Below are 24,376 nucleotides of genomic sequence, written 5' to 3'. Positions count from 1 at the left end.
GACATAGGAACACTCATTCCCAATGATTCCCTGGTCAGGTCCTATTCTAAATAGAGGGTGGACTCACGCATGGCTGAACCATTCCCATGGATGGGAAGAAGAGGGACCAAACAGGACAAAAGCTGTATACAGTGGGACCAGCATAATCCCATGTAAGTTGTAGCAGCGCGTCGGGGATCCCCCTGATCCTGCAACAGCAAGATGAGACGCCACCAGCCAGTAGAATAGAGGGGTTATTGCTTCGCCAGGACACAGCACAGCACAAACGTGACGTGGTTACAGGAGTGAGGGCCAGGCAGCCTCAGACCACTTGGGGTGGGGTTCACCGCCCCCTCAGCCCCCTGTACTCAGCTTAGTCTCGTCTCTCCATGTTTTTCCAGACAAGAATGACTCTTCCCTAAACGGCGAGGAGTCCTGTGGCAGGACTCCCATGTCTGACGAAGTGGGTCTTTGCCCACGAAAGCTTATGCTCCAACACTTCAGTTAGTCTATAAAGTGCCACGGGACTCCTCGCCGCTTTTGCAGATTCGGACTAACACGGCTACCCCTCTGATACTCTTCCCCAAACCACACCCTTCCTTTGTTCCAACTCCTTCCCTCTCCGGTGAGAACCAGTTGGGCCATGGTCTACACATAAGGGCCCTCAGGGTGACCCCCAGCTGGGCAGTGCTTGCAGACAGAGGCCAGTAGGAGTCATCCACAGCCCACATCCCAAGCATAGTGCCCAGCAAGTGGTCTGTACCCTCACTACATCACTCAAGTCTATTGAGAAGCACAAGCTATGAAATCAGCTCTTGGTATTTGCTGTCCCTTAGGTTATGTCTACACTGGAAACGTAGGTCACCTGCTATGAAATTTACAAGACAGCTTACAACTGAGGTAAAGTCTCTATGTCGACATAGATATTGCATTCCCTAACCACACTAATGTAAGCCTTATGTGACTCATGGGGGTGGAGGGATTGTCGAGGATCATCAGATATCAAGAAAGGCAACATTCAAAAAACAGTAGGAGAGCACTTAGGTATCTCAGGACATTCAGTAACAAATTTGAAAATTGCCTTACTTCAGCCAAAAAAACCTTCAAAAATGGACTTCAGTGTGAAACTGAAGAGCTGGAATGCTCATGCAAACTAGATGATGTTCTAGCTGGAATTCATCTGCTAGCTCAGTAGCAAAAAGGTCTAGAAAACATGATCTCTGAGGGAAGACTGAAAGAACTGGGCTTCTTTAGTTTAGAAAAGAGAAGACTGAGGGGGACAGGATAGCAGTTTTCAAGTATCTAAAAGGGTGTTACAAGGAGGAGGGAGAAAAATTGTTCTCCTTGGCCTCTGATGATAGGACAAGAAGCAATGGCCTTGCATTGCAGTAAGTGAGGTTTAGGCTGGACATTAGAAAAAACTTCCTAACTATGAGGATGGTGAAACACCAGAATAAAATACCTAGGGAGGTTGTGGAATCTCTATCACTGGAAATATTTAAGTGCAGATTACATAGACATCTATCAGGGATGATCTAGACAGTGCTTCGTCTTGTCATGAGGGCAGGGAACTGGACTTGCTGACCTCTTGAGGTCCCTTCCAGTTCTAGTGTTCTATGACTCTAAGAGACTATGAAAAAGTAATTTTCTCTCTTTCAGTATTCACATCTTTTCATCAAATGTTGGGAATGAGCCACATCCACCCTGACTGAATTGACTTCATTAGCATTAGTCCTCCACATAATGATGTAAGCAGGGGCTGAACTACTGCTTGTTATCAGCCAGATAAAAGGAGAGAGCTGCCCTGGGCGTGGGTATGGTCACTCCAATGCTATGTCTACACTTGCGGCTTCTTGCGCAAGAATCTGCAGAGCGTCTATACTGCCCGTCCGCTCTTGCACAAGGAAATTTACAGTACGGTGTGGTAAGAGAGGGCTTCTTGTGCAAGAGCTATGCTCTTTTAACAGGTGTAAGCCCTCTTATGCAACAGCTCTTGAAGAAGGAGGCAGTGTGGATTTCTTGCGCAAAAAAGCCCTATGGCTAAACTGGTCATTGGAGCTTTCTTGCGCAAGAGAGCATCCACACTGCCATGGGAGCTCTTGCGCAAAAGCACAGCGCACACATGGCAGTGTGGACGTTTTCTTGCGCAAGAAGCCGCGAGTGTAGACATAGCCCAATTGTTTAGCTCTGCAAGATAATTAACTGTTAACTGTTGATATGTAAATACAGCTCATGCCAGGAGGGGGAAGGAATCTGAGGTGTGGCTATGTAAATCCAATTCAGCCAGGGCTGATGGAAGATCGATGCTGGAATGGAATGTGGTGTACTGTAACTAATTTGGGGCTGTTGTGGGGGTCACAAACCATGCTATCCCTAAATGTGGGATCTGTAAAACATGACACCAGTGCTTGCAGGAGAGACACCATCATTGTAAGAGGTCTCCGAGGAACAAGCCTCCCCCCTTCCAGAGTTGAGCTTGTCGTCTGGGCTATGAACTCTGTTTGTGGTATTTTCCCAAGTTAATGCTGTATGACTTCTCTCTCTGTTTCATTAAATGTTTCTTTCCTACACTCAGACTCTGTGCTTGCGAGTGGGGAAGCATTGCCTCTCAGAGGTGCCCAGGGGTGTGTGAATTTCCCAGGTTACTGGGTGGGGGCTTAAGCCGGTTCTGTGTGAGATGGACCCCTAGATATTGAACCCGGCCCTGGTTGCTACTGGGCCTACCCGGCAGAAGGGTTACATAATGTAACACTCCCATCTTTGCATGTGTATATATACCTTCCAAACTGAAGTTTCCATTTCATGCATCTGAAGAAGTGGGTTCCAGGCCATAAAAGCTTATATCCCAAATCAATTTGTTCATCTTTAAAGAGCCACAGGAATCCTCATTCTTTCTGCTGAAACAGACTAACATGTCTACCACTCTGAAACTTATTTTTGAAAAGTCATGAAAGACAGGAAAGATTCCAGAAGACTGAAAAAGGGGCAAATATAGTGCCCATCTGTGTGTGTGTGTGTATATATATATAAGGACAACCCAGTCAGCTTAACTTCAGTACCAAGAAAGATGATAAGTAACAGTCAGCATGTATTTGTCAGGATCAAAATGTGTCAAACAAACCTGATAGCTCGGTTTGACAGAATAACAAGCATTGTGCAGGAGAGAGAATCGGTAAGTGTGGAATATCTAAACTTTAGTAAGGCTTTTGATAGTTTCACATGACCTTCTTATAGATAAACTAGGGAGACACAGCCTAGATGGTGCTATTTCAAAGTGGGTTCATAACTGGTAGGGTAACTATTCCCAGAGGGTATGTCTACACTATAGTGTTATTTTGAAATAGCTTATTTCAAAATAGTTATTTCGAATTTGGCATTATTCCTTGTGGAATAAGGTTTACCAAATTCTAAATAAGCGCTCCACTATTTCGAATTTATTTCGAAATAGCAGTTTGGCTGTGTAGACACTAGGAAAGTTATTTCAAAATAACTTTGCTGTGTAGACATGCCCAGAGAGTAGTTATCAATGGTTCACAGGTATGCTGGAAGTGCATTACGAGTGGGGTTCTGCAGGGGTCAGTTTCAGATACAGTTTGGTCCAATATTTTCATTAATGACTTAGATACTGGCATGGAGAGTACACTTGTAAAGTTTGCAGATGATACCATACTAGGAGGGGCTGCAAGTGCTTTGACAGACAGGACTGTAATTCAAAATGATCTGGGCAAACTGGAGAAATGATCTGAGGACAATAGGATGACATTCAATAAGGACTAATGCAAAGTGCTCCACTTAGAAAGAACTATCGGTTTCACACATACAGAGTGGGGAGTGTCTGCCTAGAAAGGAGTAGTGCAGGAAGGAATCTAAGGGCCATAGTAGATTATAAGATAAACACGAGTCAACAGTGTAACACTGTTGCAAAAAAAAAAAAAAAAAAAAAAAAAAAAGCATGAACATGATTCTAGGATATATTAACAGGAGTGTTGCAAGTAAGATGCAAAAAGTCATTCTTCTGCTCTACTCCACATTGATTATGCCTCAGTTGGAGTATTGTGTCCTGGTCTGGGCACCATATTTCAGGAAAGATGTGGAGAAATTGAAGAAGGTCCAGAGAAGAGTAACAAGAATGATTAAAGGTCTAGAGAACATGACCTATAAGGGAAGATTGAAAGAATTCAGTTTGTTTAGTCTAGAAAAGAGGAGACTGAGAGTGGACATAATAGGGTATTACAAGGAGGAGGGAGAAAAATTGTTCTCTTTGGCCTCTGAGGATAGAATGAGAAGCAATAGGCTTAAATTGCAGCGAGGGAGGTTTAGGTTGGACACTAAGAAAAACTTCCTAACTCTCAGGGTGCTTAAGCACTGGAATAAACTGCCTAGGGAGGTTGTAGAATCTCCATCAGTGAAGGTATTTACGTGCAGGTTGGACTAACACCTGTTGGGGATGATCTAGATCCGTGGTGTCCAACATGCTAGCCACTAGCCACAAGTGGCTATTTGGTTGGTTGAGTGTGGGTAGTTTGCTATAGCAATAACCACTATAATGGCTGCTGTTTCAGAGCTGGTTGGACATCACTGATCAGATGGTGCTTGGTCCTGCTGTGAGAGCAGGATACTGGATTTGATGCCAAGGTTCTCAAGGTTCTTTCAAGGTCAATGATTAGGGAGCAGAGGGAAACCATCCCGTAGTTGGGACCCTCCTCCCAGAGGATGTTGTGGTATCCTCTCGCACTGAGGATACCTCTGAGGGGCAGGGAATGCCAGTTAGGAAGAGGCAGGTGTTAGTACTGGGTGATTCGATCGTTAGAAACATAGATAGTTGGGTTTGTGATGACCGGGAGAACCTATTCCAAAGCGCTACATTTGCATCCCTATTACGGAATAGGGGCCAATGTAGACACAGCCTAACTGTTTAAGCTTTAACCTGACTCCTTCAGTTGCTGTAACAGAACCAGGCACAATTTAAAAGAACTTCAGCCGGTCTTAAGGGACAGATATAGGGAGAGCTTGGGCATTTGGATCTGTGTCACTCCCAGGTGGCAGATCCGTTGGGGCACTTCTCAGCCTCCCCCAGGCTGCCCGCTGCGAAGGAATCACAGATTCTAGCAGCTAAAATCTGAAGTGTAATAAGCTCTCCCTGTACACTTATTGGGCACCTGTCAGCCTCCTCCAGGTTGCCTGCTGCAAGGGACCCCGATCTCAGCAGTTAAAGTCTCGGGTGTAGAGCACATACACACTGCCCTGACCGTCAGCTGACACCGGGAGAACCGTATGGTCACCTGCCTGCCTGGTGCAAAGGTTGCGGATCTCTTGAGGCATCTAGATAGACTTATGTGTAGTGCTGGGGAGGAGCCGGTGGTCGTGGTACATGTAGGTACCAATGACATAGGGAAGGGTAGGAGAGATGTCCTGGAGGCCAAATTTAGGCTGCTAGGAAAGAGACTGAAATCCAGGACCTCTATGGTGGCATTCTCGGGAATGCTTCCAGTTCCACGCACAGGGCCAGGTAGGCAGGCAGAGCTTCAGAGTCTCAATGCGTGGATGAGACGATGGTGTAGGGAAGAGGGGTTTGGATTTATTAGGAACTGGGGACACTTTTGGGAGAGGGGGAGCCTATACAGGAAGGATGGGCTCCACCTAAACCAGGGTGGAACCAGACTGCTGGCACTAAACATTAAAAAGGCCGTAGAGCAGTTTTTAAACTAAGAGATGGGAGAAAGCCAAACAACCGCATACAAAGGAATCCAATGCATCAGGGAAGGGCAGACAAATAAGCAGTGGCAAATTTTTAAAGTGCTTGTACACAAATACTAGGAGTCTGACTAATAAGATGGGTGAACTAGAGCACCTCGTATTAAAGGAGGAGATTGACATAATAGGCATCATTGAAACCTGGTGGAATGAGGAAAATCTGTGGGACACAATCATACCGGGATATAAAATATATCGAAAGGATAGAGCAGGCCGGGTGGGTGGCGGAGTGGCACTGTATGTGAAAGATAATGTAGAATCAAATGAAATAAAAATATTAAGTGAATCAACATGTTCAATAGAATCGCTATGGATAGTAATTCCATGCTCCAATAATAAGAAATTAGCAGTAGGGATATATTACCGACCACCTGACCAGGACAGCGATACTGACATTGAAATGCTGAGGGAGATTAGAGAGGCTACCAAAATAAAGAACTCTATAATAATGGGGGATTTTAATTACCCCCATATTGACTGGATACATGTCACCTCAGGAAGAGAAGCGGAGATAAAATTTCTAAATGGCTTAAATGACTGCTTCTTAGAGCAGCTAGTGCAGGAACCCACAAGGGGAGAGGCAATTCTCAATTTAGTCCTGAGTGGAGTGCAGGATTAGGTTCAGGATATAACCATTACCGGACCGCTTGGGAATAGTGACCATAATATAATAACATTCAACATTCCTGTGGTGGGAAGAACACCTCAGCAGTCCAGCACCCTGGCATTTAATTTCAAAAAGGGGAATTACACAAAAATGAGGAGGTTAGTTAAACAGAAATTAAAAGGCACAGTGACTAGAGCCAAATCCCTGAAAGCTGCATGGAAACTTTTTAAAGATACCATAATAGAGGCCCAACTTAAATGTATACCCCAAATTAAAAAACATAGCAAGAGACCTAAAAAAAGAGTCACCGTGGCTTAACCACCATGTAAAAGAAGCAGTGAGGGACAAAAAGGTATCTTTTAAGAAGTGGAAGTCCAATCCTAGTGAGATAAATAGAAAGGAACATAAACACTGTCAAATCAAGTGTAAAAATGTAATAAGAAAAGCAAAAAAAATTGTGAGGAACAGCTAGCCAAAAACTCAAAAAGAAATAACAAAATGTTTTTTAAGTACATTAGAAGCAGGAAGCCTGCTATAAAAACCCATTGGTCCCCTAGATGATCGAGCTATAAAAGGAGCAATCAAGGATGATAAAGCCATTGCGGAGAAACTAAATGATTTCTTTGCTTCAGTCTTCACGGCTGAGGACGTTGGGGAGATTCCTGAATCTGCCCCGTCCTTTTTGGGTGATGAATCTGAGGAACTGTCCCGGATTGAAGTGTCATTAGAGGAGGTTTTGGAACAAATAGAAAAACGTAATGTTAACAAATCTCCGGGACCGGATGGCATTCATCCAAGGGTTCTAAAAGAACTAAAATGGGAAATTGCTGAGCTATTATCTGTGGTTTGTAACCTATCCTTTAAATCAGCTTCCGTACCTGATGACTGGAAGGTAGCCAACGTGACACCAATATTTAAAAAGGGCTCTAGAGGCGATCCTGGCAATTACAGACCGGTAAGTCTAACTTCAGTACCGGGCAAATTAGTCGAAACAATAGTAAAGAATAAAATTGTGAAGCATGTAGAAGAACATAATTTATTGGACAAAAGTCAACATGGTTTCTATAAAGGGAAATCCTGTCTTACTAATCTGTTAAGAGTTCTTTGAAGGGGTTAACAAACATGCGGACAAGGGGGATCCAGTAGATATAGTATACTTGGATTTTCAGAAAGCCTTTGACAAGATCCCTCACCAAAGGCTCTTGTGTAAATTACATGGCCATGGGATAAGAGGGAAGGTCCTTTCTTGGATTGAGAACTGGTTAAAAGACAGGCAACAAAGGGTAGGAATAAATGGTAAATTTTCCGATTGGAGAGGGGTAACTAGTGGTGTCCCCCAAGGGTCAGTCCTGGGACCAATCCTTTTCAACTTATTCATAAATGATCTGGAGAAAGGGGTGAGCAGTGAGGTAGTAAAGTTTGCAGATGATACTGTCACGTTGCTGAATTGGAGGGAAGCAGCCAGATCGCTGCTGCACCCCTAAGTGGGGGTGTTGGCCCCAGAAATTGGTGTAGGGGGAGCCATGTGGGGTATTGAATGGGAGATTATTGTTTGTTGATCTTATGTACGCTATTTATGTGAGTGTATAATGTCTATGTGTGTAGGTAGGAATCTGTAATCTGTGTGGAAGCTGAATATTTCTGTGAATATGGTTGAGCATTGCTATGGACAGGCTGAGTAGTGAAGCCCTGTGGAACAATGGCCCTTGATGGCCCAAAGACACACCTAAAGCAGGAGGGCGGAGACCCAAGAGCTGCCAGCAGAGAGAGGCTGAGGACCAGGTGACCTGCTGCATACTAGAAGAGGCCAGGAAGGGTATAAAGAGGCCATGTGGTCGATGCCATTTTGTTCTCAGCTCAGCACTTCATCCCAGAGGCAGCACTGCAGGGATTGAAAAGCCCGGAAGACCTGTGAACCCATCCTGATCGTAGGATGTGCAATAAGAACTTTTAAACCAGCAGCCGCAACACCTCTGCTAGAGCCTGCATCGAGAACTGGGAGATTCGGTGCATGTAACGTACTGTACTTTAATAACCTTACTCTCATGCTTTTCTTTCTTGTGTTAATAAACCTTTAGTTTTAGATTCTAAAGGATTGGCCCAGCATGATTTGTGGGTAAGATCCAGAGGGTAAATTGACCAGGGATCTGTGGCTGGTTTCTTGGAACCGGACAGGACTTGTTCGGGGTAGGTGGGATTGGGTGCTAGGACCCCCCACCTGTGTATAGGCCCGGGGCCATCTGGGGCACGGATATTGCTGGGGTGTCGGAGGGGTTTTGCTCAGGAGACTTCAGGCAGGCAGCTGAAGCGCTCTGTGAGACTGGTTTGTGGCCTCTGTGGAGAGGTCGCCAGTCGAGGGCTGTAAGGAACCCCGGATTTGAGCAATTCGCCCTGAGCGGATGCCCTTAGCTGTGCCCAGACACGGCCCGGTCTGTCACAGATACCAAACTGTTTAGGATAGTCAAGACAGAAGCAGACTGTGAGGGACTCCAAGAAGATCTCACCAAACTGAGTGATAGGGCAACAAAATGGCAAATGAAATTTAATGTGGATAAGTGTAAAGTAATGCACATCGGGAAAAATAACCCCAACTATACGTACAGTATGATGGGGGCTAATTTGGCTACGACAAATCAGGAAAGAGATCTTGGAGTTATCGTGGACAGTTCTCTGAAAACTTCCACACAGTGTGTAGCGGCGGTCAAAAAGGCAAATAGGATGCTAGGAATTATTAAGAAAGGATAGAAAATAAGACCCAGAATATCTTACTGCCCCTGTATAAAACTATGGTACGCCCACATCTTGAATACTGTGTACAGATGTGGTCTCCTCACCTCAAAAAAGATATTTTGGCCTTGGAAAGGGTTCAGAAAAGGGCAACTAAAATGATTAGGGGTTTGGAACGGGTCCCATATGAGGAGAGGTTAAAGCGACTGGGACTTTTCAGTTTAGAAAAGAGGAGACTGAGGGGGGATGTGATAGAGATATATAAAATCATGAGTGGTGTGGAGAGGGCTGATAAAGAAAAATTATTTATTAGTTCCCTAAATAGAAGAACTAGAGGACACCAAATGAAATTAATGGGGAGCAGGTTTAAAACTAATAAAAGAACGTTCTTCTTCACACAGCGTGTAGTCAACCTGTGGAACTCCTTGCCAGAGGAGGCTGTGAAGGCTAGGACTATAATAGAGTTTAAAGAGAAGCTAGATAATTTCATGGAGGTTAGGGCCATAAAAGGCTATTAGCCAGAGGATAAAATGGTGTCCTTGGCCTCTGTTTGTCAGAGGTTGGAGAGGGATGGCAGGAGACAAATCACTTGATCATTGTCTTCGGTCCATCCTCTCTGGGACACCTGGTGCTGGCCACTGTCGGTAGACAGGATACTGGGCTAGATGGACCTTTGGTCTGACTCAGTACGGCCGTTCTTATGTTCTTATTATGTCAGTGTAGTAGGGAACATACATTGGTGGGCAAGGCTGTGATGTGTATGCTGGCATAATCAGTGGGTGTGCACGAAGAGTACACCTACATATGCAGTGCAGACCAGCCCTGAGAGAAGGTGAAGGTTACATTTGTGCAGTACCTGAGCAGCCTCATGCCAGCTGTAGCCCCAAGGTAGACAGGGGTATCTCTGTGCTGCTGTTCTGGAACCATCTCCTGAGCTCTTTTTATGCAGTTCTGGAGGGAGAGGCCAGCTTCATCCGGGTCTTTGGAGTAACCTGAGATCCCTGAGCCTTCAAGGGAAAGAATAAGACATTTTATTTCATGCACTCAGCTGAGCCCTACAGCCCATAGTGATCACTGCATATTACTCCTAACTTCTACTGCAGAGACCTCCTAGCAACAATCATATTATACCAGCCTTAACACTCATTTAACAGACTACGAAGAACCCTCCTTTCCCAAGGAAGTGTTCACGTCCTTATGTTAGTGGCTGAAACTTTGTGGAAGCTGATTGGTGAAAAGAGAAGTTACTCACTTTGTGCAGTAACGAGTGTTCTTTGAGATGTGAGTCCCTATGGGTGCTCCACTGTTGATGTCGGGCTCCATGAGTCGGAGATTTTCAAACAGTCATCGGGCAGGCTGCACATGTGCGAGTGGAGAGCAACATTCCTGGCTTTGAAGTAGCTCATGCACCCACTTTTCCCTCTTTTTCTTCTTTGACGCCTTCGTGGGCTGCTATCATTGCACAAACAAGTGGGCAAGAGGGCTGGTCATGGAGCACCCATGGGGACACACATCTCAAAGAATGATCCTTACTGCATGAAGTGAGTAACTTTTCTTTCTTCTTCAAGTGATGTCTCCGTGGGTGCTCCACTATTGGTGTCTACGTAGCAGTGCCCTTTGAGATGGACAATGGGCTTCGATTCATTGCTACAAATTGTGGAGAGGACCACGGTGGCTACTGTGGTATCTGCTGCGGAGCACGGTAGAATAGCATAGTGCTTCATGAATGTGTAATGTGATGTCCATGTCGTTGCTCTGCATGTCTCCTGGCATGAGACCCCCCCATAGGAAAGCAGCAGATGTTGTCATCGCCCTGGTAGAATGGGCCCTTGGAGTCGTCGGTAATGACCTGTTCTGGAGCGAGTAACAGGTAGTAATGCATGATGTTATCAGCTTTGAAATGCGCTGAGAAAACAGTGGTTGTCCCTTGGATCTTTCAGCCAGAGATACCAGCAAACTCTGGGATAAGTCCCAGGATTGAGTCCTATCAAGATAGAAGGCAATTGCTCTTCTAGGGTATGTCTAGACTACAGGCTTTTGTCGACAGAGGCTTTGTCGACAGATTCAGTCGACAAAGCCTCTGTCGACAAATAGTGATAGAAATGTAGCCGTGTTAGTCTGGGGTAGCTGAAGCAAAATGCAGGACAATGTAGCACTTTAAAGACTAACAAGATGGTTTATTAGATGATGAGCTTTCGTGGGCCAGACCCACTTCCTCAGATCAAATAGTGGAAGAAAATAGTCACAACCATATATACCAAAGGATACAATTAAAAAAAATGAACACATATGAAAAGGACAAATCACATTTCAGAACAGGACAGGAATGCGGGGGGGGGGGGGGGGGAGGAAGGAAGGTAAGTGTCTGTGAATTGATGATATTAGAGGTGGGGAGAGTGGGATGTTTGTGAGTTAATGGTATTAGAGGTGATAATTGGGGAAGCTATCTTGGTAATGGGTAAGATAGTTTGAGTGTTTGTTCATTCCTTTTTGGAGGGTGTCGAATTTTAACACGAATGACAGTTCAGAGGATTCCCTTTCAAGTGCAGATGTAAAAGGTCTTTGTAGCAGAATGCAGGTGGTTAAGTCATTGAGAGAGTATCCTTTCTGGTTAAAATGGCAAGAAACTGTTTTTTCTTTGTGATCTTCTCTGATATATGTTTTGTGGGCATTAATCCTTTGGCGAAGTGTCTGAGATGTTTGTCCAATGTACATAGCAGACGGACACTTTCGGCACATGATAGCATAGATTATATTTCTGGATGCGCAGGAATATGTGTTCTTGATCTTATAACTCACTTGGTTAGGTCCAATAATGGTATCAGCAGAATGAATATGTGGACAAAGCTGGCAACGGGGTTTGTTGCAAGGGAAGGTACCAGGGTTGGTATTAGTGTGGTATGTCCTGTGGTTGTTGGTAAGAATCATCTTGAGATTAGGTGGTTGTCTATAGGAGACTATGGGTCTGTCTCCCAGAGCCTCTTGGAGTTTGGTATCCTGTTCCAGTATAGGCTGTAGTTTATTGATAATGTGTTGGACAGGTTTAAGTTGGGGGTTGTAGGTGATGACAAAGAGCGTCTAGACTGCAGCCAGTTCTGTCGACAAAGCAAGCCACTTTGTCAACATGAGAGTGTAGACGCAAAGGACAGTGTAGATGCAATAACGCCTTCTGTCGACAGAACTCTGTCGACAAAAGTCGTTATTCCTCTTAGAATTAGGTTTACTGCCATCGACAAAACTGCTGAGTTCTGTCGATGTTATCAACAGAACTCGGCGGTAGTGTAGACGCAGGTATAGTTTTGTTGACAAAAGTCCACTTTTGTCAATAAAACCCTGTGGTCTAGACACACCCCTAATGTCCAAAGTGTGTAAAGCGGCCTCTTCTCTGGAGCAGTGTGGTTTTGGATAGAAGGTGGTTCATTGATATGGAATTCCAACCCAACTTTGGGTAAAAAGGCCACAGAATCATCTTGTGCTTGTGAAAGTTCATGTATGGAGGCGAAGCCATGAGCGCTGCAAGTTCGCTAACCTGCCTTGCAGATGTGATTGTGAGGAGGAACAGCGTCTTCATGGTGAGGAAGGTAAGTGATGAAGTTGCCATTGGTTTGAAAGGTGCTTTTGTGAGTCAGTGGAGGACCAATCCTAAGTCCCACGTGGGAGGTATGGGTGTACGCTGTGGGTGAAGGTTTTGTAGACCCTTCCTGAATCTCTTAGAGATGGGATGGAAAAATATGGAGAACCCATCAAGATATTCCAATATCAGGTGGAGTGGCACCCCAGAGGGTTGTATTCCTCTGTTTGTGTGCACCACTGAGTAAAGCGATGCCACTTGTACAGGTAAGTTTTACATGTCTTTTGCCTCCTGCTGTGCAGCAGTACATTTCTCACTTGCTAGGAAAACTGCTGCTCCGCTTCTGAGAACCAGACAGGTGCTGTGCCGTCAGGTGTAGCGTTCATGGTTGGGGATGAATTATTGAGCCCTTGTTCTGGGAGAGAAGCTCCGGGAGGTTCGGAAGCATGCAGGGAGGTTGTAGAGACAGTTGATAAATGTCGAGGCCACACTGGGGCTATTAGAATCACTCAGGCCCCATCTGACTGTATCTTTCAGAAGACACTGGGAATGAGGGAGTAGGAGGAAAGGCATATAGTAAATGGGTCCACCAAGAAAGGAGCATTGCATCCCCCAGGGAGCCGTGTCCTATGCTCACTCTTGAACAGTACGGGGGGCATTTGGAGTTCTGTCTGGTCGCAAAGAGGTCTATCTGAGGCCTTGGAAGAGCTCGTAGGTGATGTGATTGTGCAACTCCCACTTGTGCTCTTCGAGGCAGTTGCGGCTGAGGGCGTCTGCCATAATATTCGTATCCCCAGGTAACTATGCTGCCGTGATGTCTATGTTGTGCTGCATACAATTCCACAGCTTGATTGCCTCTGCGCATAATGACTAGGATCTCGCACCGCCTTGACGATTGATGTAAAACATCGTGGTCATGTTGTCGGTGAGGATACGCACCAAAGAGCCCTGAATGTGTGAGGAAGTGTTTGCATACATTGTGAACTGCTTAAAGCTCGAGCAGGTTTATGTGGCATACGGACTCATCTTTGGACCACTTCCCTTTTCCCTTGTGTGACCTGTTGTTGCAAGTGTGCACCCCAGCCCATCAGTGAGGCGTCCACAGCAATCTGTTTAGACAGCTGGTCATGATGGAAAAGCTTAGGTTCCGCACCTGGGTCTACCATCAGAGGGAGGTAAGGAGCGTGGAGGCGGTGAGGTGTGCCTGTGGATGTGACAGCTGGCTGGCATGTACACAGAAGAAATCCAGTCCTGGACACATTGCATGCACAGCCTGCCATGCAGAACTACGTATGTGGTGGCTGCCATGTGTCCCATAAGCTTGAGGCAAGTTAGGATGGGTATGGTTGGGCTAGTGGTAACAATAGTGACTTAGCTTTTTATGTTCTCGAAACGGTGATTGGGGAGATAGGTCTGTGCTGTTATAGAATCCTAGGGCTGGAAGAGACCTCAGGTCATTGAGTCCAGCCCCCTGCTCAAAGCAGGACCAATCCCAACTAAATCAACCCAGCCAGGGCTTTGTCAAGCCGAGACTAAAAAACTTCTAGGGATAGAGATTCCACCACCTCCCTAAGGACCCCATCCCAGTGCTTCCCCACCCTCCTAGTGAAATAGATTTTCCTAATATCCAACCTAGATCTCCCCCACTGCAACTTGAGACCATTTCTCCTTGTTCTGCCATCCGTCACTGCTGAGAACAGCCTCTCTCCATCCTCTTCGGAGCCTCCCTTCAGGGAGTTGAAGGCTGCTCTCAAATCCCCCCTCACTCGTCTCTTCTGCAGACTAAATAAGCCCAAATCCTTCAGCCTCTCATCATAGGTCATGTGCTCCAGCCCCCTAATCATTTTGCTTACCCTCCACTGGACCCTCTCCAATGCGTTCACATCCTTTCTGTAGTGGGGGCCCCAGAACTGGACGCAATACTCCAGATGCGGCCTCACCAGAGCCGAATAAAGGGGAATAATCACTTCTCTAGATCTGCTGGAAATTCTCCTCCTATTACACCCTAATATGCCATTCACCTTCTTGGCTACAAGGGCACACTGTTGACTCATATCCAGCTTCTCATCCATTTTAATCCCCAGGTCCTTTTCTGCTGAACTGCTACTTAGCCAGTTGGTCCCCAGCCTATAACAATGCTTGGGATTCTTTCATCCCATTCCTTGTTGAACCTCATCAGATTTCTTTTGGCCCAATCCTCTGATCTGTCCAGGTCACTCTGGACCCTACCCCTGCCCTCCAGCGTATCTACCTCTCTCCCTAGCTTATGGAATCTATGTGAGCCCTTACAAACTCCAGAGATTGTGTAGGGCATAGTGCAGATTTCTGCGTGTTGATAATGAAACCTAGCGACTGAAGAAAGGCCTTTGTAAACCTGATCATGCCTCTTGTGGTGTGTTGTGAGGGGCCCTTGATAAGGCAATTGTCCAGCTAGGGGAATATTGTAATGCCATTGCATCTGAGATGTGCTGCTGCCACTGCAAGGGACTTGGAAAAGACTCTGGGGGCAAAGGAGAGTCCAAATGGGAGGACTCTGTACCGAAAGTGATGTAAAGCTACAACGAATTGTAGGAAACACCTGCGTGCGGGATGTATTGTGACGTGAATATGCATCTTGAAGGTCAAGGGCTGCAAACTAGTTCCCTCTGTCCAGTACCAGAATTATAGTGGCAAGAGTGATCATTTTGAATTACTGCTTGCTGAGGTACTTGTTTAATTGCTGCAGGTCCAAGATGGACCTCCAACCCCCTGACCTCTTCTCGGTAAGAAAGCAGTTTGAATAAAAACGTTTCCCTTCACATTTTTTTGGGACTCGTTCTATGGCTCCTATATGGAGCAGATGTTGCACCTCTTGGCAGAGCAGTGTGTCGTGAGAGGGTCCCTGAAGAGGAAGGGAGAAAGTGGGGCAGCTGGGAGGATTGCTGTGAAAGGATAGAATATCCACTGATGATTTCTAGTACCCACTGATCTGTGGCAATTGCCCATTGATTGTAATAAGGGTGCAAGCGGTGGTGAAATATGTTGGACTTGCCAGGTACTGGAATGGAAGGGAAGTCGGGCAGACCCTTGACCAAATTCTCAAACTTGCTGCCTAGAGGCGTGAGTCATGGAAGAGCGATTGTTAAGGGCTCTTCTATGGTGGTTTCGAGGTTGGAAGCGTTTCTTTCAAAAGTCCAGTACTGCTGTTGTCTAGTAAAGTCCAAGTCCCTGTGTCTCTGGTAAGGTATGTAATGCTTCCTCCAGTAGTGTGGAGTGTACATCCCAAATGTGCGCAAAGTAGTACACAAATCTTTGCTAGAGTCCAAGGCCTTGTCAGTACCTGTAGCAAATAATTTGGTCTTATCAAATGGCAGGTCCTCTACTTTGGCCTGGACTCCTGCTGCTTGCAGCTAAGATGCACGTCTCATTACCACAGACGTCGCAGTAGACCTAGCCGCAGTATCTGCGGCTCCTAGGGCCATTTGTAGCGTTGTCCGGGATATAGTGTATCCCTTAAGGACAGGTCTTTTGTCCTCTGCAATGCTGTGCATAAATGCTGTTAGTTTCGTGTAATTGGCAAAATTGTGAATTGCAAGCAGCACTGTACAGTTGGCTATGCGCAGCTGCAGGATTGAGGAGGAGTACATCTTCCTCCCAAAGACCTTGAGGCGTTTGTGGTCTTTGTCCTGTGTCTGAGCCTTGTGCTGCGGGGTTTTGGCCCTTTGGTTCACAGCATCAACCATCAAGGAGTTAGGCTGAGGGTGTAAGTACAGGAATATCATGCCCTTTGATGGGACAAAATACTTTCTATTGGCCCTTTTGTTGGCCAGGGGGGCTGTGGTGGGGTTTGCCATACTTCATCAGCTGCCTCAAGAATAGCTTGGTCTAGAGGCAAGTTAATATTGGATTTTGCAGAGGGCTGCAGGTTCTTTAGGAGTTTGTGGTGTTTTTCCTGCACCTCTGATAACTACCTCCCGACTGACAGCTACTCTCTAAAATAGCTCCTGGAACTGTTTACGGTCATCACTAGTTGCTGGATCATTTGGGATAACCACTTCACCAGGAGTGGAGGAGGAGTTATCATAGGGTGGTATGTCTGATTGCTGGACCATTGGTTCATCCTCAATTTGCCCTTCCTCTAGGTCTGTGCCCTCGAATGGGAAACGCGATGGGTCTGAATGTATAGAGGTCACACACCTCGGTGCAGGTGTGGGAGGGCAGTGGAGGTATAACAAGGTGCACCGTGGCAATAGGGGGACCATCAGCTATGGTGTCTGTCATAATAGTGCCATTCCAGATACCAGGGAGGATATTGACAATGAGGTAAGCCATATGCCCTGGGGAGGGGTTTCGAGAGAAGAATCTATTCCTTGAATCCCCTTGGTAGGCACTGATTTGAGACGAGGCGGGTGAACATGGTGAGCCCCTGATTGGTAACGGGGAGTGAGAGCGGTGCCATGTTGAAGGCCGAGTGGGGGGCCCAGTTCTGGCCCACCTGCCCTATCTTGGTGGTACCTGTGTTTTGCACATTGGGGAACAGCTGTGGAATGATTCCCTGTGAGCTGCTGCTGCTGTGTCCCCCGGTACATGAGGTGGTGGCATGGGAGTGGTCGTGACCCTGGGAGATGTGGGTTTAGCATGAGGTACTGGAGGGCAGCTGGGACTAGCTCTGTCACCTCCCGGAGCCTGGGGTGGAAATTGCACAGGGGTTCATGTTGTGCCAGGGATAGTGAGTGTGCTCCAGGTACCCCAGGTGTCCTTGATGCCAGTGGTGCCTCTGTTACATCAGGGCCCTTAGTAGGTACCTTTTTGATGCCTGAGCAGGTGGTTTGACTGCCTGTTTAGAGCGCGCTCTTGAGCCTGTCAGAGGAGGCTCGAGACGTCCCCATGCCCAAGGTGCCCAGTTCATCCCCTTTACTGATTCTTGCGGGGAGAGAGTGGGCTGGTGGGGGTCTGGTTTCTGACCGAGCCTTCTGAGGCAAAGAGTTGGAGGGGTTGTCCTGAGGGGATTTTGTGCTCGAGCCCTTATTGCCCCCTTTATAATTATGGGGGTCAAGGGCTTTCTCAATAGACCATGTGCAGGCTGTGAGTTCCCTTCCCTTGCGAGCCCTCGCTGTCAGGCTGCGGCAGTGGACACATTTTTGTTGTACATGTTTGTCCCCCAAACAGCGTATGCTTTCGCTGTGGGCATCAGAAGCTGGCTTAGGCTCCTGGCATCTTCCACATTTATTGTCCTTAGGCAGGACTGGCATATCTCCCCAAAGCTCAGTATACCCCACCCAAGTTATGTAAACCAACCTGCCTGCTTGGGTTAGTAGTTGGTTTATTTGTTAGGTTTGTTTGTTTGTTTGTGATTTCAGTTTGGCTTGTCCCTATGTGGCAGTGAGAGCTGCTAACAGCTTTTTTGTTTGAATAAAGAGAGGAGTCTATCTAAAGTACTCAATTGTTTCTCTTTGACTATCTAAAGAAGCATTTCAACTTTTTTTTATAAAGTACCCCTTTTTCAAAAAAAAAAATTATAAGAACCCCCAGTCCCTACAGTTTTCTGATACACATTTTTTGTTTTACTATTGCAACACATTTGTTTAAAACAACTTAATTGTAGCCAGGCGGGTGATGACATTTCTGGGCGCAAAAAGAAAAAATAAAGCGCTGTAAAACTTAAACCAAAAATTCAGTTTTCTCCAAATTTCAGTTGTGCTGATGTACCCCCCGAGACTTCTCTTGAGTTCTGTGACGGCTTGTGTGGGTGCGAACGCCCCCTTCCGGCGGGGCAAGGGGGTTCAGCGGACCCGCCGTCTAGCCGTTCGCGTGCGATCACCCGGCCGTGAGTCCGGCCCGGGGATCAGCGAACTCGTGGTTCCGCTTCCTCTGGGGCACTCCCGGGGTACCAGTCTGCCCGGGTGTCTAGGCGAGGAGGCGGGGCCGCCCCCGGCGGCCTGTCTGTCGGTCAGGTCTCCGTCGGGGCAGTCGAAATGAAAGGGTCTTCGCCCCTTTTTCTAGTCACCCCCTGCGGGGTTGCGTGGGTTGGGGTGTCGTGGTAGGGAGGGGGGACGTGGGGGACCCGGGCCCGCCCTCTCCACCGGGTCCCAGCCCGGGGCCCTAAGTGGGGGGAGAGCGAAGTAGACGCTCCTCCCACGACAGGTGGGGTTTATCCCCGAAACGCACCTGTCCACGGGCGCCAAAAGGCCCCCGCCCCGGGCTGCTTCCACTCCCCGCTACCATCCTCCCTGGCGGAGGAGATCCCGCCGTCACTTACCCCGCCCGAGGCATCGGTCTCATCCCGCGGCCGTCGTGGGGGTTCGGGGACGTTCCCTCGTCTCCTCCAACGCGGGGGGGGGGTTCCCCTTGGCGGCTGGGGCGGCGGTGGTGGCGGCAGCTCCCCTGAGTGCCGCCCTGTCCTGCTCCACCGGGCCGCTTTTCAAACGGCCTGGGTGATGACGTCAGGGACGCCCGTTCCGCCCCCCGGGCGTCCTGGCGTCCGCTGACCTCACAGCCGGGGCGTCCCGGCCTGACGTTGGCTCCGCGCGGCTCTGGCCAAGCGGAGCGCCGTTCGGGCTCCTCGCCCCTCGGATGGGGCTGTCCCCGGCCCCTCCTTCCCCGCCGGGGAGTTAGCCGCCCCTCCCCCTGCGGGGTTTCCTCCCTGGCCCGCTCTCCCCTGCTCCCGGGGCTGCCTGCCGGTCCGTCCGACGGCCTCCAGGGGGCGCCAGCGGCCCCCGTTCTAGTGCGGACCTGCGGCGGTCCGTCACAAGTACCCCTACGGGAGCTCGAGCTCGTACCACTGCTTGATCTAAAGTACTCAATTGGTTGTCAATTGCCTCTCTGATATGCAGAGCATTCTGAGGAAAAGGGATTGAGCTCCTCTGCAGCCCAGGGCAGCGAAAAAGGCGGGAATGCTGCTCTCCGCTCGCAGCCTGCCTGATGACTGCTTGAAAGTCTCCGATCTGTGGTGCTGGGATGAGCCTGACGCCAACAGTGGAGCATCCACAGGGACATCACTCGAAGAAGAACAGCAGCCCGTCACTCAGAACAAATGTGACAAGCAACTAAGCCTCTTTATGGAACAGACACACCTGAATGGAGCAGGAGCCACCACCCAAAATCCAGGCCACATGCAAAGGCTGGAGGAGTGGAGGGAGAAAGGGGGCAACTGCCCCAGGTCCCAGTGATTTAAAAGTGACAAGGGCTCTGTGCCACCACCGCAGCAATGGTTGGAGCCCTAGGCCCTTTAAATCACTGCCGCAGTCTGCGAGAGGCAGGGTGTAGTCCAGGCAGAGCTGAGAGCTAGCTGACCCAACCCTGCCCCAGAGGCGAGCCTCTCCACACACACCCACATTGCCCAGGACCCGGCAAAGTCTGTCACCAGTCCTGTATGTGGCTAAGGAATTTTTTTGGGGACTGAATGCAAACACGGGGGTGGGGTATTGCTGGAGGGAACTGGGTGTGAGAGGCAGGGGCAACACTACAGAGAATGCCTCAAGGAAGCCCCAGAGACAGTCAGAGAAGCACTTACAGTGTGACCCTGAGAAAAAGCGGAGAGAGAGCAGCAGCAGCACACACTGCTGGGTAGAGGTCTGGTTGGATACAAGCTGGGGTCTGTAAGCAACAAAACTGTCTTCTGTTGTTGGATTCCTCCCACATATCTGACAACAGGTCTTTATGTACATTCTTTGCAAAGAATGTCGTCAATTTTGGCGCTTAACAGAAACAACTTGCAAGACCCTCAATATTGGCTAACTGCTCATATCAAAAGTGTAGCATGTTCCTAGAAATTATTACAGATGCTCCCTTCCCCTTGTACAGTCAGGTCCAAGAATGCTTGACACAGCTCACAACAACTCATACCTTCCTTTGACATAAATAGCCGTTCCCATTGAAATACCAACACCTCACCTCTTGTCTGATCCAACACAGACAGCATCTTTTACCAGCTACCACACTGGTGTTTATACACCCCATTAACAACTTTGTAAAACTAATAAACTCCAAACAAGACTTTAAAAAACCCAACAAAAATAAACTGCAACCTAGATTGTAGCAGATGTAACAGCCTCTGTTCCCATCAGGGAAATGCCTGGGCTAGTGCAGGCTCAGGTTCTTTGCACTAGTGGAACAGAAAACTCAAGAATAAAGGGCACACACCATTCCACGTAGCCGATATCAGCCCCTGAACATACGCATCACTTGCCTGCTCCGACTGATCTCATCTACTACAGGTACTCTCCTGTCTAACGCAGCATCGCTCACCAGCATTTTCCAGCCCGCCCGGCTGTGATTCCTTTGTATGAGACTAGCCACATGGTCAGTTCATTGCCTAGGTGAAGGCTGCAGGGTGGCAACTGTCCTTTGTTCCTTTTCATAAACAGGTCCCTTTCTGATGATTGTTTTTCCTGCAGCCTGCCTTGTCGGACCGACTTCGCACACTTCTAATCAGCATCTGGCTACATATGCACAGGTTGTGAAACAATAACCAGACAGGAACAGCTAACACGGGAGTTTTGTGAGGGAGTTTAGAGGAGGAATTTAAAAGTAGCTAGATACACTTAACATTCTTTAAACTAAACTAAAAGCAAAATCACTGGATTAAAAAAAAAATCAAGAAAAACCAAGAAAGAAAAAAAATCTTTTTAGCTCTAGGAGTAAAAAGAGAATGCAGGCAGAAGCTCAGCCGCAGAGTGGGGGCTGTCCTGTTTATTGCACCCGAAGTAGCATGTATGATACCTGCCCTATGGACGTGTGGTGTGTGTGTACATTCGGTGTAAGGAGCTACTGTCCCTCAGAGACTTCATATGAACTCTGGAGACCAGTGTGGCTGACTTGGAGGAGCTAGGGGAGCCAGAGAAGTACATAGATGAGACTTTTCAGGACTCAGTAGAACATTCCTACCAGTGTTCCCTCTAAGCTGCATGGCAGCACAGCTTCACAGGTGATTAATCAGTCCCGCCCACTGAGTCACCTCTGTGCATGGAGCCCTGAGCCTCTGACTGGCTGGGGCTGATTAATCACCCGTGAAACTGTGCTGCTGCCCAACTTAGAAAGAGGACTGGTTCCCACCCCCGGTCAGACAGCCTTTGTACTTTTGAGGAGGGTGAAAGGCTTAGGGAAGGCGAACATCCAACTAGAGCAGAAGGAAATGATCCTATAGTTGGGGTCCTCTTTGCTGATGATGATGTGGTAATCTCTCAGGAATGTGAGGATACCTCTCCAGGGCAGTGATAGAGATGTAGCCGTGTTAGTCTGGGGTAGCTGAAGCAAAATGCAGGACAATGTAGCACTTTAAAGACTAACAAGATGGTTTATTAGATGATGAGCTTTCGTGGGCCAGACCCACTTCCTCAGATCAAATAGTGGAAGAAAGTAGTCACAACCATATATACCAAAGGATACAATTTAAAAAAATGAACAAATATGAAAAGGACAAATCACATTGCAGAACAGGAGGGGGATGCAGGGGGGGGGGGGAGTAGGAAGGAAGGTAAGTGTCTGTGAATTGATGATATTAGAGGTAGGGCAGGGAACTCCAGGTATTAGTAATGGGGGATTCAATCATTAGAAACAGACAGCTGGGTTTGTGATGACCAGGAGACCTGTATGGTGACTTACCTGCCTGATGCAAAGATGCAGATCTCTTGAGACATCTAGATAGATTTAGGTGTAGTGCTGGGGAGAGGCTGGTGGTCGTGGTCCATGTAGGTACCAATAAGAGGGAAGGATAGGAGAGAGGTTCTGGAGGCCAAATTTAGGCTTCTAGAAAAAAGGGATTGAAATCCAGGGCTTCAAAGGTAACATTCTCCGAAATGCTTCCAGTTCCACACACAGGGGCCAGTAGACAGGCAGAACTGCTGGGTCTCAATGGGTGGACGAGACGACGGTGTAAACGCTTATCTTATAGTCGATGGGCTAGTCGACTAATCACCTCTCCCCACCCCTTGCTGCCTCTATCAGAAAGAGGCAGCAAGGGGGAAAAGAAGAAGTTATGCACCTCAGTGCAGTAACGATGGTTCTTTGAGTTGTGAGTCCTCGTGGGTGCTCCACTGTAGGTGTCGGGCTCGTTCCAGCGCCGCAGATTGGAGATTTTCAACAGCTGTGGTCAGCTGCACTGCACATGTGGGGGTCAGTGTTTCGCGCTGTTCGTGCCCTTTGCCTGCTGTGCGCAGTCCTGCTCCTGCCAGTTCCTCTCACCCGCTTGGTTATCTGGAACAAGAGAAAAGGAACCAAGATTCTGGAGTGGGGAGGAGGGCAGGTTGTGGAGCGCCCACAGGGACACACATCTCGACAAACCATCATTAGTGCACCTAGGTGAGTAATTTCTTTTTCTTCTTCAAGTAGTGTCTCCGTGGGTGCTCCACTGTAGGGGACTTCATAGCAGTACTCAGAATACTGCTGGGCTCCGGAATCATGGTTTACCCTGCGCAGCGAGTACTGCAGAAGCCACCAAGGAGTCCTGAACCCATTGTTGTAAAATAGCATAATGTTTGATGAATGTGCCATAGGAAGACCACGTAGCTGCCCTGCAAATATCCCTAAATGGAACTCCACAAAGGAAAGCTGTAGAAGAGGCTATAGCTCTGGTTGAATGAGCCTTTGGCTGACACGGCAGAGGTTTGTTGCGCAATGAGGAACAGGTGGTGATACACTTGGTTATGAATTTGGCAACAAGTTGTGAAGACAACATCTGGCCCTTAGATCAGTCTGCAAGTGACACAAATGGTCTGTTTTACGCCAATCCCGAGTTCTCTCTATGTAAAATGCGAGTGCCCGATGAACGTCAAGGGTATGAAGAACTGTCTCACGAGGTGAGGCATGAGGTTTAGGATAGAATGAAGGAAGTATAATCAGCTCATTGAGATTAAAGTCCGAGAAACCTTTGGGGATAAAAGCTGGATGAGGTCGCAACACCACTGAGTCCGCTGTGAACCTTGGGTATGGTGGTGTCGCCATGAGGGCTGCAAGCTCACTAACCCTGCATGCCAATGTTATTGCCAACAAAAAGGCTATCTTGAGAGTTAGCATATCCAGCGGGGTAGTAGCTAATGGCTCAAAAGGAAGGCACGTTAGGGTGTTCAGTACCAATTCCAGGTTCCAGATTGGGGTTGGGGGCTTGTATGGTGGATTGAGGTTTAAGAAACCTTTAAGGAATCTCTTTGTTGTAGGATGGGCAAATACAGAGGAGTCATCTATGGGATGATGAAAAGTGGTAACGGCTGCTAAATGAACCTTTAATGGTGCAATAGCTAGGCCCATTTGTTTCAGATGAAGAATGTAATCCAGGATCTGGTGTAATGGTGTGTCTAGGGGATTGATGCGATTCTTAGAGCACCAGGACTCAAATCTGCGCCATTTTGCCAAGTAAGTTGCACAAGTAGTGTCCCTCCTGCTGTGTATCAGGATTTGTTTCACCTGGTCTGAGCCTCGGAAGCATCGAACCAGTTAGGAACCAAGTGGTTAGGTATAGAGACTCAGGGTTCGGGTGGGCGAGAGACCCGTTGTTCTGGGTGAGTAGATATGACAGAATGGGAAGAGTGTATGGTGACTGTACAGACATCCAGTGGAGGAATGGATACCATGGTTGCCATGGCCAGGTGGGGGCTCTGAGGATCAAGTGAGCTCCATCTTCTGCAGGACTCTGGGTATGAGGACTATAGGAGGGAAGGCATACAGTAAAGACCTCCCCCAGTGAAAGAGAAAGGCACGCAGCCCAATGCCCGCTCTGGAACAACAATGGCAACATTTCGCATTGTGGTTGGTGGCGAACAGAT

At 47.7% G+C, this 24,376-nt stretch overlaps 1 protein-coding gene across 9 annotated transcripts in view; it reads right to left on the bottom strand.

The window, feature by feature from the left end:
- Positions 1-24,376, bottom strand: part of ENTPD1 (ectonucleoside triphosphate diphosphohydrolase 1) — an 80,197-nt gene that overhangs the window by 7,868 nt on the left and 47,953 nt on the right. For all 9 annotated transcript variants that reach the window (XM_075934437.1, XM_025182987.2, XM_075934438.1 and 6 more), the window contains one exon: positions 9,924-10,074. In XM_075934437.1, coding sequence (XP_075790552.1) covers positions 9,924-10,074 — 151 coding nt within the window. The remainder of the gene's footprint in view (positions 1-9,923; positions 10,075-24,376) is intronic.

Source organism: Pelodiscus sinensis, chromosome 8 (genome assembly GCF_049634645.1).
Source record: "Pelodiscus sinensis isolate JC-2024 chromosome 8, ASM4963464v1, whole genome shotgun sequence".
NCBI classification, from domain to species: Eukaryota; Metazoa; Chordata; order Testudines; family Trionychidae; genus Pelodiscus; species Pelodiscus sinensis.
This window is presented reverse-complemented; position numbering and strand designations above follow the sequence as displayed.